We start from the raw sequence: 14,542 nt of genomic DNA on the forward strand, positions 1-14,542 counted from the left end.
TTTACCATGGATATTGCCAGAATCTTGTCTGTGGAGCTTCCAGGCACCCCAGGCTGTGGTTTCTGAGGTTGCTCAATGTTGATGTGCAGGAATCCGGCTCCTGAGACCTACACCTTTGATAGCGGGTGGAAGGACTTGGAATTTGTGAAGATGGTGGACTTAGCCTTAAAGAGAAGCTGGTCTGGGGGTTGCTGGAAATTGGGAACCCTAGGTATTGGGGATAGCAGAGAGGACTCATTGAAACCCTGACATTGGTGAGATGTGGGGAATCACACTGGATTGAATTTGTAGCGAACTGCCTCTGGATACCCTGAACTTCACATTCTAGATCGGGGTGTATTATGAGAGGAGCCCCCAATTTGTAGCCTTAGATCCTGGGTGCAGGGAGAGGGTTGCAAGAATTGGGATATTCTGAAAGCTCAGGGCATCTATTTGAGTAGAGAGTTTGGAACTCCAGGGAGGTTTGCAGGAATGCTAGGGGAAGGGAGTGAGTGTATTTAAAGATACTGAATACTCACAACTGGTATTTAAATATTCATATTTGGCTGGGTACAGCAGGTAGGGTGCTTGCCTTGCATGCAGCCAAGCCAGGTTAAAAGCCTGGAGCCCACCAGGAATGATCTCTGATCACAGAGCCAGGAATAACCCTTGGTTACTACTGGGTTGGAACCCCAAAACAAAAAATAATAAATTTAAAAAATAAAGCTACGCAAGTCCTGGGGTTGAGTCATGGGGGAAACTGTGTTGTGAGTCCTGGTTTCCTCTGTCCTCCTTTTGCTGCGTCACTCACTGCCACCAGAACCACCTTCCCTTGCTGGCTCTGTCCCCAAGTAGGGTGCCAGGTGCTCTAACCTGTCCACTTGGCCTGTGGCTCCAGGAAAACAGCCAGCAATCAAGGGCTGCCACTCTGGACCAGCCAAGTCACAGACAGACTCTCCTTCCTCCCAAAGTACACTGGAGTGATGGGGAGGGATGTCTGTCCAGTGTTGGGAACAGGTCACATCTGGGTGGCAGCAAGATCGAGGCGGGTCCTGTAGTGGGGTGAGAGTTCTTAAAGCCTCAGAGAAGACTCCCTGCCCAGCTCCAAGCTTGCCACCTGCTTGACACGGATGGACGTCTCTGCCACCATGTGTGTCTTGCTCCTGTACCTGGCTCTGACCCTGACAGGGACAGGTGAGCAGAAGGGGTGGGGTGGAGGGGACCCTGATTCTCAGACTCTGCCCTTTTCCCTTTCCTGGAACAGCCAGAATGTCCTCTGCCCCACTCACCCACACCCACAAGGGGTGGACCTCAGGGGAATCTTGATTCTTCCAAAATGCCCCACCACCGCAATGGCACTGGACACTGGGGATTCTGTTTCTCTTCCTTGTCCCGTGTTCTCTGGGTCCCAAATCCTCCTCCACCCAGGGACTCCTCCCCGCCCACTGCCAGCTCTCAGCTGCACCCTCTATTCCCAACAGCTAGTCCCCACGAGTCCTCCCAGATGTCTTTCTGGTTAATAACACCATCTGGGCACCCCATTCTGAGTTGGGGTGCTGTAAAACTTTCCTTCTCCAGAAATTTTGCCCTTGGACCCACATCCACGGAGGCAAGCACCTACTTGCCCAGCAAAACCACTAGAACCCCAAGCCACATATTCCTTCCTCCAGGGGATACCTCAGCACCCCTGCTCTTCGGAAACACCCTTGGATCCCAAACTCTATCCCAGTCCTGGTTTTCCTGCCCCCTCTCCGCCAGAGGGTAGGCCAGAGGGCTGAGACCAAGAAATGTGTCCCCTGTGAGTTTCCCCAGGTTCTGCGGTCCCAGAATGACTCACCACCACAACCCTCACTCCATTCATCTCCATCCCTACCCTGGCCCAGGACTCCACCCCTCTCCTAGGCTACCCCTTTCTCTTCACACATTGGCTCAGAATCCCAACTTCCCCTACACTCTGATCCTGATGACACCTTCAGGCCCAAAAGTCTATCTAAAGCTGTGTCCTTTTCAGAACCCGGAAAAGGTTAGGCTGATCATTTGCCAAACCTGATCCCCATCACACCCCCCAAATGCTCCCGCTAATTGCCAACAGCTTCTTCCTGCTCTCTTGAATCTTCCCTCTTAGACTGGGGGTCCCCTGTACCTCAAACTAACCGCAAACACTCAACCCCAAGACCCAGCCTCCTCTCTCCCTAATCTTGAGGGGTCTGTGCTCACAGCACTATCTCTGCACCCACCTGCAGATCCAAATACCCTGTCCATCTTCAGAGACCCCAGCCCCGGTCCTGGGTCCCGATCCTGCATCCTGACTCAGAATCTCCCCCACAGGCGCTGTACTCCCTTATCCTCCTGGTGTCCAGATCCCCCGGGTCATTGGAGGTTGGGAGTGTGAGAGACATTCCCAGCCGTGGATGGCGGCTGTGTACCATTTCAACAACTTTATGTGTGGGGGTGTTCTTGTGCACCCTCAGTGGGTACTCACAGCAGCTCACTGCTATGCCAGGTATGTGGGGACAGGGACCTGAGGGGAGAGAGGACGTGCTGACTAGGGCTTCATCTCCTTCAGGTAACTGGTGATTCCTTCTTTGTGACTAGGGTTCCTCTTCCTCTGTCTTTCTCTCTCTCTCTCACTCTCTCTCTCCCTTTCTCACTCTTTTCCTCTCCCTCTCTCCTCACTGTCCTCTCTCTCTCCCTCTGTTTTGTCTCTTTCCCTCTCCCTCTCCTCTCTCTCCCTTTCTCTCTGTGTCTGTATCTCCTTCTTTTCCTGCCCCATCTCTCTGGGTCTCTGCCTCACTCTGCCCCAGCCCTGCTGAATAACCACCTCCGCTATGAACTGAAGGGGCACCCAGAATCCCCCCGACGTGTGGGAAGGGGGATGAAGATCAAGTCACATATCTGATGGGGAGACTCCCCTTTGTCGCAATGCAGATGCATTCAGCAACCCCTCTCAGCTTCCCATCCTGCCCCAAGCCCTTCTGACTCAGTTTCCCCTGCTCACTCTTGGCTCTGTCCTCCTTAGCTGTCTTGGTCTTCATCCTGCTTCTCCCCAGTGGCTCTCTCCTCCTCACCCCTCCCTCCTGTGGCTCCAGCTCACGGTGTCCCCAGCCCTTTCTTCCCAACTGTCCGACCTCCCTCGTGTTCCCCATGTCTCTGTCCATTTCCTTCACCTTTTCTCTCTCATCTTCCCTTGCGTACCCTCTTCCTCATAACTAAGCTTCTCTCTCTCTTTATCTGTCTCTCCTCCCCCCTCGGTTTTTTTCCTTCGCCTCTCATCCTCAAATCTCCTCTCCCCTCACCCCACCTTTCTTCTCTCTCCACAGCAATTATCAGGTCAAGCTGGGACACCAGGACCGTGTTTCTCCTGAAAGCACAGTCCAGTCCTTCCAGGTCACTAAAAGTGTCGTGCATCCTCTCTACGACCTGAGTCTCCTAGATGTCCTGGGCAATAACAAAATGACCTGGAAGGAGTTTGTTGAGACATTCACGGGAGTGGATTTCAGCCATGACCTCATGCTGCTGCGCCTGGAGAGGCCTGCGAAGCTCACACCCGCAGTGCAGGTCATGGACCTGCCCACCCAGGAGCCCCAAGTGGGGAGCATGTGCCATGCCTCTGGCTGGGGCAGCATCGATCCTTATAAGGGTATGATGCCAGGGGAGGGAGAGTACAGCGGGTGGAGGGCGCTGGCCTTACCTGTTTTCATCCCTGGTATTCTATATGATCCCCCAAGCCTGACAGGAGTGACCCCTGAGCAGAATCAGGAGTAAGCCCTGACACAGCTGAGTACAAACAAAAAATAACAACCAAAAAGCATATACCAGGGTCCCTTGACTGAGCAGGGCAAGGCAAAGATCTGGGGGGTGGCGGGGGTGCTGACAGGGGCTGACAAGGTCTAAGGGGGGGGGGGTGGAGTAGATGAGAGGGTGTCTCCCAGTGAGAGGGGAGAGGTAAGGGATCTGCTGCCGTGGGGGATGTGGAGGGTGGTCTGGCTGGGCAGGTAGGGTGCGGGTGCAGACCCCGGAAACAGGAGCGGCTGGAGTCTCTCTAATTTAATTTCCACAGTTAAATTATCAAGGAAGCTTCAGTGTGTGGATCTCGACCTCCTGCCCAACGACAACTGTGCCAAGGCCCAAATTGCCAAGGTGACCGAGTCCATGCTGTGTGCTGGAGTCATGAAGGGAGGCAAGGACACCTGTGTGGTGAGTCTGAAGTCCCCCCCCCACCCCAGACTTCACTAGGGAATCCCAGTCCAGATTGAAGTCCCACCCTGCTCCCCTGTCCCTCTTTCCCCTTCTAACATATATTGTCACCAGTTTGAAATCTGCAAGCTGCAAGCAAGAGGGGGATACCCAAGCAGGGTTTGGGACGAGTAGCTTGGGGTCCCCCTACAAGGCTGCCACTCCTCTTTTTGATTATGAGTCTGTGCCCCCATCTCAAATTACTCCCCACTTTAGCCAGCACGTGCCCCAGCCTGGGTCCTAGAATTTCACACCCAGACAATGATGTCCCCATTTCTGGCAGTACCCTCTGACTTCTCTCTCTCTCTCTCTCTCTCTCTCTCTCTCTCTCTCTCTCTCTCTCTCTCTCTCAATCTCTCTCTCCCACTCCCCTCTGTGCTGTAGGGCGACTCGGGGGGCCCACTCATCTGTGACGGGGTGCTTCAGGGAATCACATCCTGGGGCCAATCCCCATGTGCAGCGCGCCAAAGACCTGCCCTCTATGTCAAAATATTGTTATATGTGGACTGGATCCGGGAGACCATTGCGACCTTCAGCTAAATGCCCACCACACCCAGTTTCTTACCCCCAGTAAAATCAAATTCTCATCAAGTCTGTGTCAAGTTTGGGGCTGTCTCATTTGCAACAAAATCCACATACTGGGACCAGAGAGAAAACCCAGTGTGAAGGCACTTGCCATGCAATCAGCTGAGTCTTTATAACCCTGTCAGGAGTGATCCCTGAGCTCAAAGTCAGAAAGCCCTGAGCACCACCAGATATATGCTTCCCCACTCCCCAAAATATATCCAGATATGGGGGTCTGTGTGCTGGGGACCCACCTACCCAAAACATTTCCACCGCCACCTGGGCTGGGGCTCAAAGCTCTGAAAAGTATGCAGCTGCAGCGGCTTAGCACCTGGCAGGGAGTACGAGCCCACCCCAGCCTGCACCTCAGGGTGTCACCCAAGAGCCAAAAACAAAACACAAGAAAACCACGTAAAACAAAAATTTAAAGAACTCTGCAGTCCTGTTCACCAGGGGCTTGTCCAAAGTCACCCAAAGCCCACGACCCGAAGGGCAAAGCAGCACACGCTGTACTCAGCCTCGCCAAGTGGAGAGAAGAGACGCGCGCTAACAGGAGGACAGCAGGAGCAGAAGGCAGTGGCGCGCACTGGTTTTTGTGACACAGAAGCCAAGAAAGAGGCAGAGGGAAGTTCTCGCAGTCACGCCTGCCCGGGGCGGGGCGTCTTCCGCGCAGAAGCAGGTCTATCCCCAAGGCCGGGCAGTGTAGGGTCACTGCAGGCAAGACTGAACAGCCAGTGGGGTGACTGGATCTGGGTCGCGGAGGGCGCAACTGAGGCATGAGCAGTTCCAAGGGAGCCTCTGCAGACCCAAGAAAGAGCGGCTGGGGGCGTGACCTGACACGGCCACCAGGGGCGAGGCCTGAGAAAATCCAGGCGAGGCCTCGCCCATCTGCGAGGTAGCCCTGGTGGGGTGGGGGCGCCCTGAGAGATGCTGGCGGAAGCCACGCCCACAGCCACCCGAGGCGGGGCTTGAGACAGGCTGGGAGGGGCCTCGCCCACCAGCTCCAGGCCCGCCTGAGGGAAGGCGGGGCTTGGAAGTACCCAGAATGCCCGCAGGAGTCCAACAGGTGGCAGGAACAGAGGGCTGGGGACCCGCTGGACAGACAGGGAATGTCTTCGGTCTGGTGAGGGCAAACTACAGGGTGTGAAGCACCACAAAAAGTCTCCTTTGGACTTGCTGGTCACACATGGGGTGGACCGCGGTCCCTCTACGTGGTTACCAGGGTCCGGACAAGCCCCGGTGCAGTTGCCTAGGGGAGCCTACAGAGGAGACCTAGAGGGTGAGTGTACTGGTCCCAGACAGGATTCATGGATCGGCTTCTGCGTGCAGTCTGGAATCGCTCAAGTTGCTCTGCATCGTGGCCGTGCCCTTGCGTGGACGGCCTTCTTTTGCCGAACTGCCTGAGTGATTTAAGTAGCTGAGAGCTCCTTGAAGGCGGAGCGTGCTGCCCTGGACAGCGGCCCCAGCCCGCTAAAGCCTCTGATCCGCCCCACCTCGCCTCAGGCCCCACCCCCTCCTGCTAGACCCCGCCCCTTTCCAGTCTGGCCCCGCCCTGACAGCGCACAGCTTCCGCTTGCTGCTACCAAATAAGGTAGTTCTTCAGCGGGTTGGATGCCTCTGACTTTCAGCTTAGCGTTTTACAGTTGATTACAAAGAGCATCTGGCTGAGGAAAATCAAAAACCCTGCACCGGGAGGAGCCAGAGACCAACACGAGGCTAGATAGAGACACTGGGACCCCAGAAAAAGATTAAGAGAAGGAACATCGTCGTCCATATTCAATCCGCTCTCGCGCTCACAAACATACACACGCGCCCGCGCGCGCGCACACGCAAGCACACATGCACACACGACGGAAAGCCACCTGCTCTCCCGACTGAAAAAGAAGAGTTGAGAGGATACAAAGAGTGGAGCAAGGATCTGAACAGACATTTATAAACAGACCCAGCAGAGAGAGACACTGAAAGAGACGCCAGGAGTAATTCCTGAATGCACAACCAGGAGTAACCCCTGAGCATCACGGGGTATGACCCAAACACACACAGACACACACACACGCATACAGTGTGGAGGACTTGGGGCTTAGGGGAGACAGAGAGGAATACTTTAGGACAGTGTGACAGCTGGGGGCTGGGAATGGGGACCGCAAGAGCCTTTGACTGGCTTTGAGCGCTTAGTTCAAAAGTTCCGTGAAGCACATGGCCCTGGGCTTGAGGGCAGGGCAGGCCTTGACATCACTGAGGGGCGGGGATTTGTCTCCCTGTTGGAATCTACCTGGAGTCCGTTCACCTGCTGGGAACTTCCTCCATGCGCCCATCTGTGCCTTCAGTGCCTTCAGGGCTCTGGCAGCACTGCATCAGAAGCACAAGCCATCGAAATGGGAACAAGAGTTCTGTTCTCCTCTGCCCAGTGCCCGAGAGTTGGGGTCTGAAGGCAGCATTCCCCTGATTCCAGGAGACTGCATGGCCTGTCCTGGGAAGGCAAGGCTGTGCCACTTAGCCCTTCGCAGGGCCGGTCGGGGGTACACCAGATCTTGCACCCGAGCCGTGAGGAATCCCAAAATGTCCAACGGAGGTCCCAGTTGGCCCCAACTCCAAGCCTAAGTGGTAGCAGGCTCCAGTGTCAAGGCTCTGTTCTTCTACCCTGACTTTGGGACAAGGATGAATCACCCCACAACATATTTCTCAGAAAGTGCCCCATCATTAAGGGAGGTGAGACTTGTGACAGAACAATGAGAGCTCTCAGCAACGAGGGTGGCCTGGAGCCAACACCCATCAGACGCTGCACGTCTGAAACTGGCCCACAGTGAGTCGCAGGGTCAGGGAGCACTCATCTTTGTCCAGGTGATGGAACGAAAGCATTCTGGAATCACTTCCAGCCTGGAATCCAGACTCTTGAAAGGTCTGGAGAATCTACAACATCTGAAGTTCTGGGGTTCTGGATTCTCTGCATAATCGTGGTCCCATTTGCTCTTCAACTCGTGATTTCAAGAATATTCAAGTACCTAGATGTCCAGAATGCATCCCCAGATTATCTTATCGTATTGAAATATATATTTCTGTATATATATATATAGCACTGGACTATAACAGAAGAGCACATGGAAAATTTTGAAAGCCCAGACTTCTCACTCTGAAACAACCTACTAGACCTCAGCATCTAGAATCAAGGGGGCAGAGCTTGCTGTGCATGTGTCCAAGCTGGATTCAATTCCCTGTACCCCATATGATTCCCCAAGCACCTCCAGGAGTGATTCCTGTGTGCAGAGCCAGGAGTAACTCCTGAGCACTGCTGTGTGTGACCTCCCAAAAAAACAAAATAAGAATCTAGAATCCAGGCTCCAAAACTTTCAGACTTCAAATTTCAAATAGACCACTTGTACTCCAAGTGTGAGACTTGTCAAAGATCAGACTCCAAAGTGCAAGCACAAATTCAAACTTAAAAACACTTGATGGATTTTAGGCAATGCGCCCAAGTCTCACTCTCTGAATTGCAGAAAACAGAATTGGAGATGCAAAACAAAGGCTCTAAACTAGAGTTCTAGATCCAAAATCTAGAGCTAGAGATGCCACCTGGCACTCAGAACCTTGATCAGATCAGAAGCCACTCTCCAGAACACAGAATCAGGACCCTACATCGAGAACCCTCTTCCAGACACTGACATGTGACTTACCCCAGTTTCTATGCTCTGGATCCCAGATTCTGCATTTTTATCTCCTCCAATACTTGCTTTTACCATTCTACCTCTCTCAGGACGACAAGAAGATAATCCTCAGAGGCAAAAGCTTCAAAAGGGGCCTGAGAGCTGGGGAAGGGATTAAGAGTTTGCCTTGCATGTGACCAACCCCAGTTCAATCCTCGCACCACTTGGTTCCCCAAATACCATCAGGACTGACCCCAAGCACAGAGCAGGAGGAGAACCCCTGAGCAACACAAGGTGTGGATCCCCAAAGAAGCTTCAACCTAATAAATGCAGAAATGCTCATTATCCATTGTCCCCCGCTCCACCAACCACCTCAGCGTCCAGCCTGTAAAAGCCAACTCCCAACCTGCCCTTACCACCCACTGCACTTGGGGGGGGGGGGGCGGGCGCTTATAAATGAGGGTATCTGGGTAATTGCTCCCTTCTCTGTCATTCACACCGTCTTCGATGCTGCTGGGGGATCTGAAGCAGGTGAGACCTTTGAGCCAGGGGCAGCAGTGGTGAGTGTCAAGGGCACCTGGGAGCCTAGATGGACCCAAGTGTCCTCCACTGAGGCCCAAATTGGAGCGTGATCCAAGAAAATGTCCCAGGGTCGAAAAAGGGATTTGCACAACCTGGGGGGGGGTCGGCAGAGTGACTCAGCAGAGGTTTGTCCCAGAGCCAGGAATCACACCAGCTGCTCCCAGGGGTGCAGTTTCGTGCCACATTCACTTGCCCAGGCAGTGCCAGGCATGCAGCCGGCACTAGGTGAGCATTCTCGGGGCTCTGGACTTTGGTGGAGACGGGGAAGACACAAGGGTCCCCCTTCAGGAGAGCTGGGCGCTGGGCCTTAGAGGGTGCACAGGATTCAGTGTATCCCACACTCTCCAGGGCCCCCCAGAGATACACCCTGCTAGGGCTGGGTAGGGGAGTGGAAGACCCTCAGCGAGTTCTCTGTCCCAAGGGGTTTGCGGGGTTGCGGGAGCCCAAGGAAGGTGTGTGCTTGACAGGAAGCACAGACCTGGAAGGAGCAAGGCAGCAGTGCTGATGCCCAGGGCAGAAGCTGCACAGGAAACTTGACTTGCCTTTCCAGCAGTTTCTGCCTCTACCATGGACAGTCCCCAGGCACCGCTAGGGGGAGTTCTGGAGAGGAACACAAGGCATGAACCCTGAGCACAACTGAGGGTGCCCCCCCCCCATAAAAAGAATGAAGCCAGGAGACCAAGACTTGATTCTGGGGGTTCCAGTGAGGCAGAAGGGGGCTGCGTCACTCTGGGTGTAAAAGACCCCAAGAGCTGGCTTAGTTGTGGACATGTTGGATCCAAGACCCCGGGTGAGACCCTAGCGCTGCCAGGAAAGCAGAGAGAGGCACAGATGGAGAAACAACGGAGTGAGACAAAGAGTCTCTGGGGACAGCAGGAAGAGGCAGAGTCAGGGGCCTAGGGAGGGACAGTGTGTCCGTGGCTGAGCCCCAAAGGCCAGAGAGAGCTGGGGCTTGGCCAGGGGACACAGGACCCCCTCGCAGGGCGTTGGGGATGAAGGAGTGTTCCAGAAACAAGTGATCCTGGGTGTTGGGGGCTGTCGCCATGCAGGGGTCTGGAATCCAGGAGGAAAAGCATCTGGAGGCTGGGGAGTGAGACGAGAGGGGTCCAGCAGGGGCGGGAGGGGACCCTCATGGGTCCCTGATTCATTCTGTCCTACTCTTTCACCAGAAGACAGCTGAGCCTTGGTGGTCCCTCCATAATTTCGCTTCTCCTCACTGCATCCGACCTGCTGGCATCTACAGATGATGAGGGGAGTGGTCAGTGGGACTGGGTGCCCTCCATCCAGCACGACACCCTTCCACTCCCAACGTCTTCTGTTCTATAGCACCCCTAAATGTCTGGTCAGCAGGGGCATCCCCATGTGCCCTGAGGCTTCACTCAATTCCAAATTGGAGCTGTGGGGCTGCCCTGTCCTTGCTGTGTGGCCTTGACAGAATGGATTCACCTCTCTGGGCATTCCTCCGTCTTACCTTTAAGCCAGCACCTATCTCGGACAATAGTGTCCAGGTCTGTGGCTGAGCCCAGCTCAGGCAGGGTGGGGTTGGGGGGACCTCTTATAAATGGGATTCGAGGGTGTGCACAGAGTGGGGTTGCCAGATCAAGAGCACCCCAGGAGGCGGGAGAGGCACATCGGGCAGAAATTTCTTATGACGTGCTCTCTGGAGTCCAGATTGCTGAGAGTAAGCTTTCCTGAGCCATGCCCCCCTGAACGCTGGGCTCCATCACCCTCTGCTGGCCTCCCCTTAGGCCCTCTCTGTGCCCACTGCACCCAGCTAGAGCTTCCACATTCCACCTCCTCCCGCTTAGTCGGGCCTGATGCAGCCCAAGTGCCCCGCAGCCCGGTCTGCGGCCCCTGCCCTTCCCCTGAGCTAAGGCCCTCCTGTGGAACTCCTCGCCCACCACATCCACATACCACCCACCACATCACCAATCTTTGCTGGACCCTGAGCACGGGCACCTGGTCTGGCTGTTCAGTTCCTGTCCATGAGCTCAACTGTGCCCTTGAGGGATACTGGTGAGGTTGGCAAGTGGACCTCAGCCTCCAGCTCTGTTCCTTCCCTCTGCCAGGATCAGGCTGGCTCGCCTGCTTGTCTGAGACTGCAAGTGGCCACGCTCCGTCCTGTCTCACCGTGTACTTGGTGACAAAGTCTTAAGGGAGCCAAGGCTGTGGGTGACAGTCTGAGTGGCCACTTTCCAGGAAGTGGGTGACACGCTGGGGAACTTGAGGGGTCATCAGGGTGGAATTATATTCTCTGCCTGTCACCACTCCAGGCCACCGAGGACACTTTTTTCTCTGGTGCTTCCTCCCCTCCCCAGAACCCAAGGTGTAAGGATGGGGTTCAGGGTGGGTGACAGTTCTGGGGAGAAAGTGCTTGTGGCAGCTAGAGAGACGGTGGGAAATGAAACATAAGGGCCAGATTTTAAAGAACTGAAAATAAAGCATTTAGGTTCAGGGTTGGAGAGATAGCACAGCACTAAGGGCACTTGCTTTACATGCAGCAAGGACCTGGGTTTTATCCCTGGCACCCGTTTGGTCCCCTGAGCCCTGCCAGGAGTGATCCCTGAGCACAGAACCAGGAGTAAACCCTGAGTACCATGGGGTGTAGCCAGAAACCAAAACCCCAAAACCAAAACAAAGCACCCAATTAAGTTTAATGCAAAAGACATATACAAATATTTGCACTGGAATAATGAGACCAATAAAAAGGATTGAAAAGTAGAAAGCAAAAGGACAGAGAAAATAAGTCAAAGAGCTGAAAGAAATCCGGGTGCCCTTGGCACTGCAAGGATCCCTGAGCACCTGCAGGAATGACCCCCAACCCCAAGTCCTCATGTTTATCAGGACCCAGCCCCCAGCCCCAAATGACAAAAAATGAATAGAAGGTACTATGAGACAGAGAGACAGAGACGGCCCGCAGCTGGCCCTGCAGGTAGCTGGCCTGGGTTCAGTCCCTGGCACCACTTTCAGTCCCTGAGCACCACCAAGAAGGACTGCTGAGCCCAGAACCACGAGCAAGCCACAAGCACAACTCCCCTCCCTGCAAAAAAATTAATAAAAGGAAGTTTGGGGAGATAGCGCAAGGGGCTGAGCTCATGCTTGGTGCACTGGAGCCCAATGCCAGACACTGTCGACCCCCAATGAACTCAGAGCAACACAACTCGGGAGTTGCATCCCCTCCATCCTCTCCACGCACCCCGGCTTCCCCGATGTGGTCCCAAACCCCAAAACCAAAACGAATGTGCAGCCAGGGAGGCCAGGGTGTGGGAGGCGGTGCAGGCAGAGGCGGAGGGCGTTGGAGGGAGGAGGGCAGTGACCGGCAGCACCCCTCTCACCCCTGTCACAGCAGCCCAGGGAGATGGGACAAGGTGATGCGCAAGGCCGCACTCCCAGCCCTGGCAGGTGGCGCTCTTTGAGCAGGGCCGCTTCAACTGCGGAGCTTCTCTGATCGCCCCGAGCTGGGTGCTGTCCGCTGCGCACTGCCAGACCCGGTAAGAGCTGGGCCTAGGGACTGGGGCCTGGTGGCAGGGAAGGGGTTCAGGAGCCCCCGGGCTGAGGATGAAAGAGCTGCAGGCAAGGGCTGCATTTCCGCCTGGGGCGGTCACCAAGCACGGGGGAGCTCTCCACGCCAGGCCAGCGGCACAATTTTGCAGTCCTTGGTTTCTAAGGGCAGGAGGCTGAAGTCACTGCCTCCTGGGCCGTGGGGGCAGGGCTGGATACCCAGATACCCTAAGCTCGCTCTTTGCGTTTTTCTCCCTGCGCCCACCTGCTCAGCTTCATGCGAGTACGCCTGGGCAAGCATAATCTGCGCAAGCGCGAAGGCTCTGAGCAGCTGCGAACAGTGGTGCGGGTCATCCCGCACCCGGGCTATGAACCTCTCAGCCACTGCCACGACCTCATGCTGCTGCGGCTCGCGCAGCCCGCACGCCTCTCCAGACAAGTGAGCCCCGTAACGCTGCCCACGCACTGCCCACGACCCGGAGAGCCGTGCGTGGTGTCCGGCTGGGGCCTGGTGGCCAGCAGCAGGCCGGGGACAACAGGAAGCTCCAAGTCTAAAGGTGCGTGGAACGCTGGCGCTGGACCCTACACCTCCGGGAACCCCGGCTGCAGAGTCCTGTGAGGAGGGCGAGAGGGGCTCGGAAATGCCAGGGTTCACCCCATGTCCACTTTTTCCTCCAGTAAGTCTCCCAGACACACTGCACTGTGCCAACATCAGCATCATCTCGGATGCCACCTGCAGCAAGGATTACCCAGGGCACGTCTGGAACTCCATGGTGTGCGCAGGCGTGGAGGGTGGAGGCACAGACTCCTGTGAGGTGAGAGCACCAGTGGGGGAGGATGGAGGACAGGAAACAAAATCGCCAGTGGGTGGGGGAGGGGAAGTGGGGCTCTTGCTTAGGCCCAGCAACAATGCCAAGGATAGATTTGGGGGCTTAAAAATGAAGAGCAATGAGAGTGAGGGTGAGCACTTTGGTCTGAGGCCAAGAGAGGGTTGGGTTGAGTAGGGTTGGGTTGGGTTGACTTGGATGGGTTGAGTTGGGTTAGGTTAAGTTGGGTTGGGTCGACTTGGGTTGGTTTGGGTTGGGTTTGGTTGAGTTGGGTTGGTTTGGGTTAGGCTGAGTTGGGTTGAATTTAGATGGGTTCAGTTGGGTGGTATCATATTGGTTTGGGCAGATTTGGCAGGAATGCTTGTACACTGGGATTGGAACTTAGAGTGCAAGTTTTTTTTCGGGTCACACCTGGCAATGCACAGGGCTTATTCCTGGATTCGCACTCAGGAATTACTCCTGGCGGTGCTCTGGGGACCATATGGGATGCTGGGAATCAAAAGCGGGTCAGCCATGTGTAAGGCAAACACCCTACCCACTGTACTATCTCTCCAGTCCCTGGAACTTAGAGTGAACAGGGTTGTAGATGGGAGGTAGGTTTTGTTTGAGATGCAAAAGACATCTGTGGGGGTTGGTTGTGGTGTTGGCAGTGAGGATAGTTTGTGCTTAGTTTGGTATTGAATGGGGAATGGTTGAGGGTCTGAGGAGAGGCTTAGGTTGGCTGAGTTGGGTTGAGTTAAGGCATCTTGGTTTAGGTGCCACTAGTTGGGGGCTGTAGGGCTGGGTTGGGAAGGGTTGGGGGTAGAATTGGGGTACATTTTTCTGGCCTGTGATGTGATAAGGATGGGTTTGGGGAGCACCGAGTGGGGAAGTTTTTCTCTCATGGTTCTCTTTCTTCTACAGGGTGACTCTGGGGGCCCTCTAGTCTGCGGGGGTATCATGCAGGGTGTTGTGTCTTGGGATGATGTTCCCTGTGACACTACCACCAAGCCAGGAGTCTATACCAAAGTCTGCGACTACCTGGAGTGGATCAGGGACACCATGAAGAGGAACTAAGTGTGTGGCTACTTCCCATGTCTGGCCAGGCAAGAATGGACCTCCTCCAGAACTGTCCAAGGACCAGATGTTCTCTAAGGACTCACCCCCACCAAGGGCACCACTGTGGCTCAGACTCACCTGTGAACCCCAAGATAACAAAACGCTGGTACATAC

At 55.0% G+C, this 14,542-nt stretch overlaps 2 protein-coding genes across 2 annotated transcripts; both read left to right on the forward strand.

Moving 5' to 3' along the window:
• The first annotated feature begins 1,127 nt into the window (after positions 1 to 1,127).
• Positions 1,128 to 4,755, forward strand: LOC130043352 (blarina toxin-like). The gene is made up of 5 exons (XM_056135606.1): positions 1,128 to 1,173; positions 2,308 to 2,482; positions 3,300 to 3,619; positions 4,040 to 4,176; positions 4,600 to 4,755. The coding sequence occupies exons 1-5, from the start codon at positions 1,128 to 1,130 to the stop codon at positions 4,753 to 4,755; spliced, it is 834 nt and encodes a 277-aa protein (XP_055991581.1).
• Positions 4,756 to 7,508: 2,753 nt separating this feature from the next.
• On the forward strand, positions 7,509 to 14,386 carry LOC130043301 (kallikrein-15-like). Its single transcript, XM_056135555.1, has 5 exons — positions 7,509 to 7,582; positions 12,383 to 12,493; positions 12,777 to 13,060; positions 13,182 to 13,318; positions 14,234 to 14,386. The coding sequence occupies exons 1-5, from the start codon at positions 7,509 to 7,511 to the stop codon at positions 14,384 to 14,386; spliced, it is 759 nt and encodes a 252-aa protein (XP_055991530.1).
• Positions 14,387 to 14,542: the final 156 nt, after the last annotated feature.

The sequence above is a fragment of the Sorex fumeus genome, unplaced genomic scaffold, assembly GCF_029834395.1.
Source record: "Sorex fumeus unplaced genomic scaffold, SorFum_2.1 ptg000122l, whole genome shotgun sequence".
Lineage (NCBI taxonomy): Eukaryota > Metazoa > Chordata > Mammalia > Eulipotyphla > Soricidae > Sorex > Sorex fumeus.

Excerpts from the sequence above, each read along its gene's own strand:
- LOC130043301 (XM_056135555.1), top strand. The coding sequence starts at position 7,509 with ATGAGAGCTCTCAGCAACGAGGGTGGCCTGGAGCCAACACCCATCAGA. Across the intron at positions 12,494-12,776 it reads GCTGCGCACTGCCAGACCCG|CTTCATGCGAGTACGCCTGG; the intron begins GTAAGAGCTGGG and ends CCACCTGCTCAG. Across the intron at positions 13,061-13,181 it reads AGGAAGCTCCAAGTCTAAAG|TAAGTCTCCCAGACACACTG; the intron begins GTGCGTGGAACG and ends TTTTTCCTCCAG.
- LOC130043352 (XM_056135606.1), top strand. The coding sequence starts at position 1,128 with ATGTGTGTCTTGCTCCTGTACCTGGCTCTGACCCTGACAGGGACAG. Across the intron at positions 1,174-2,307 it reads TCTGACCCTGACAGGGACAG|GCGCTGTACTCCCTTATCCT; the intron begins GTGAGCAGAAGG and ends TCTCCCCCACAG. Across the intron at positions 4,177-4,599 it reads GAGGCAAGGACACCTGTGTG|GGCGACTCGGGGGGCCCACT; the intron begins GTGAGTCTGAAG and ends TCTGTGCTGTAG.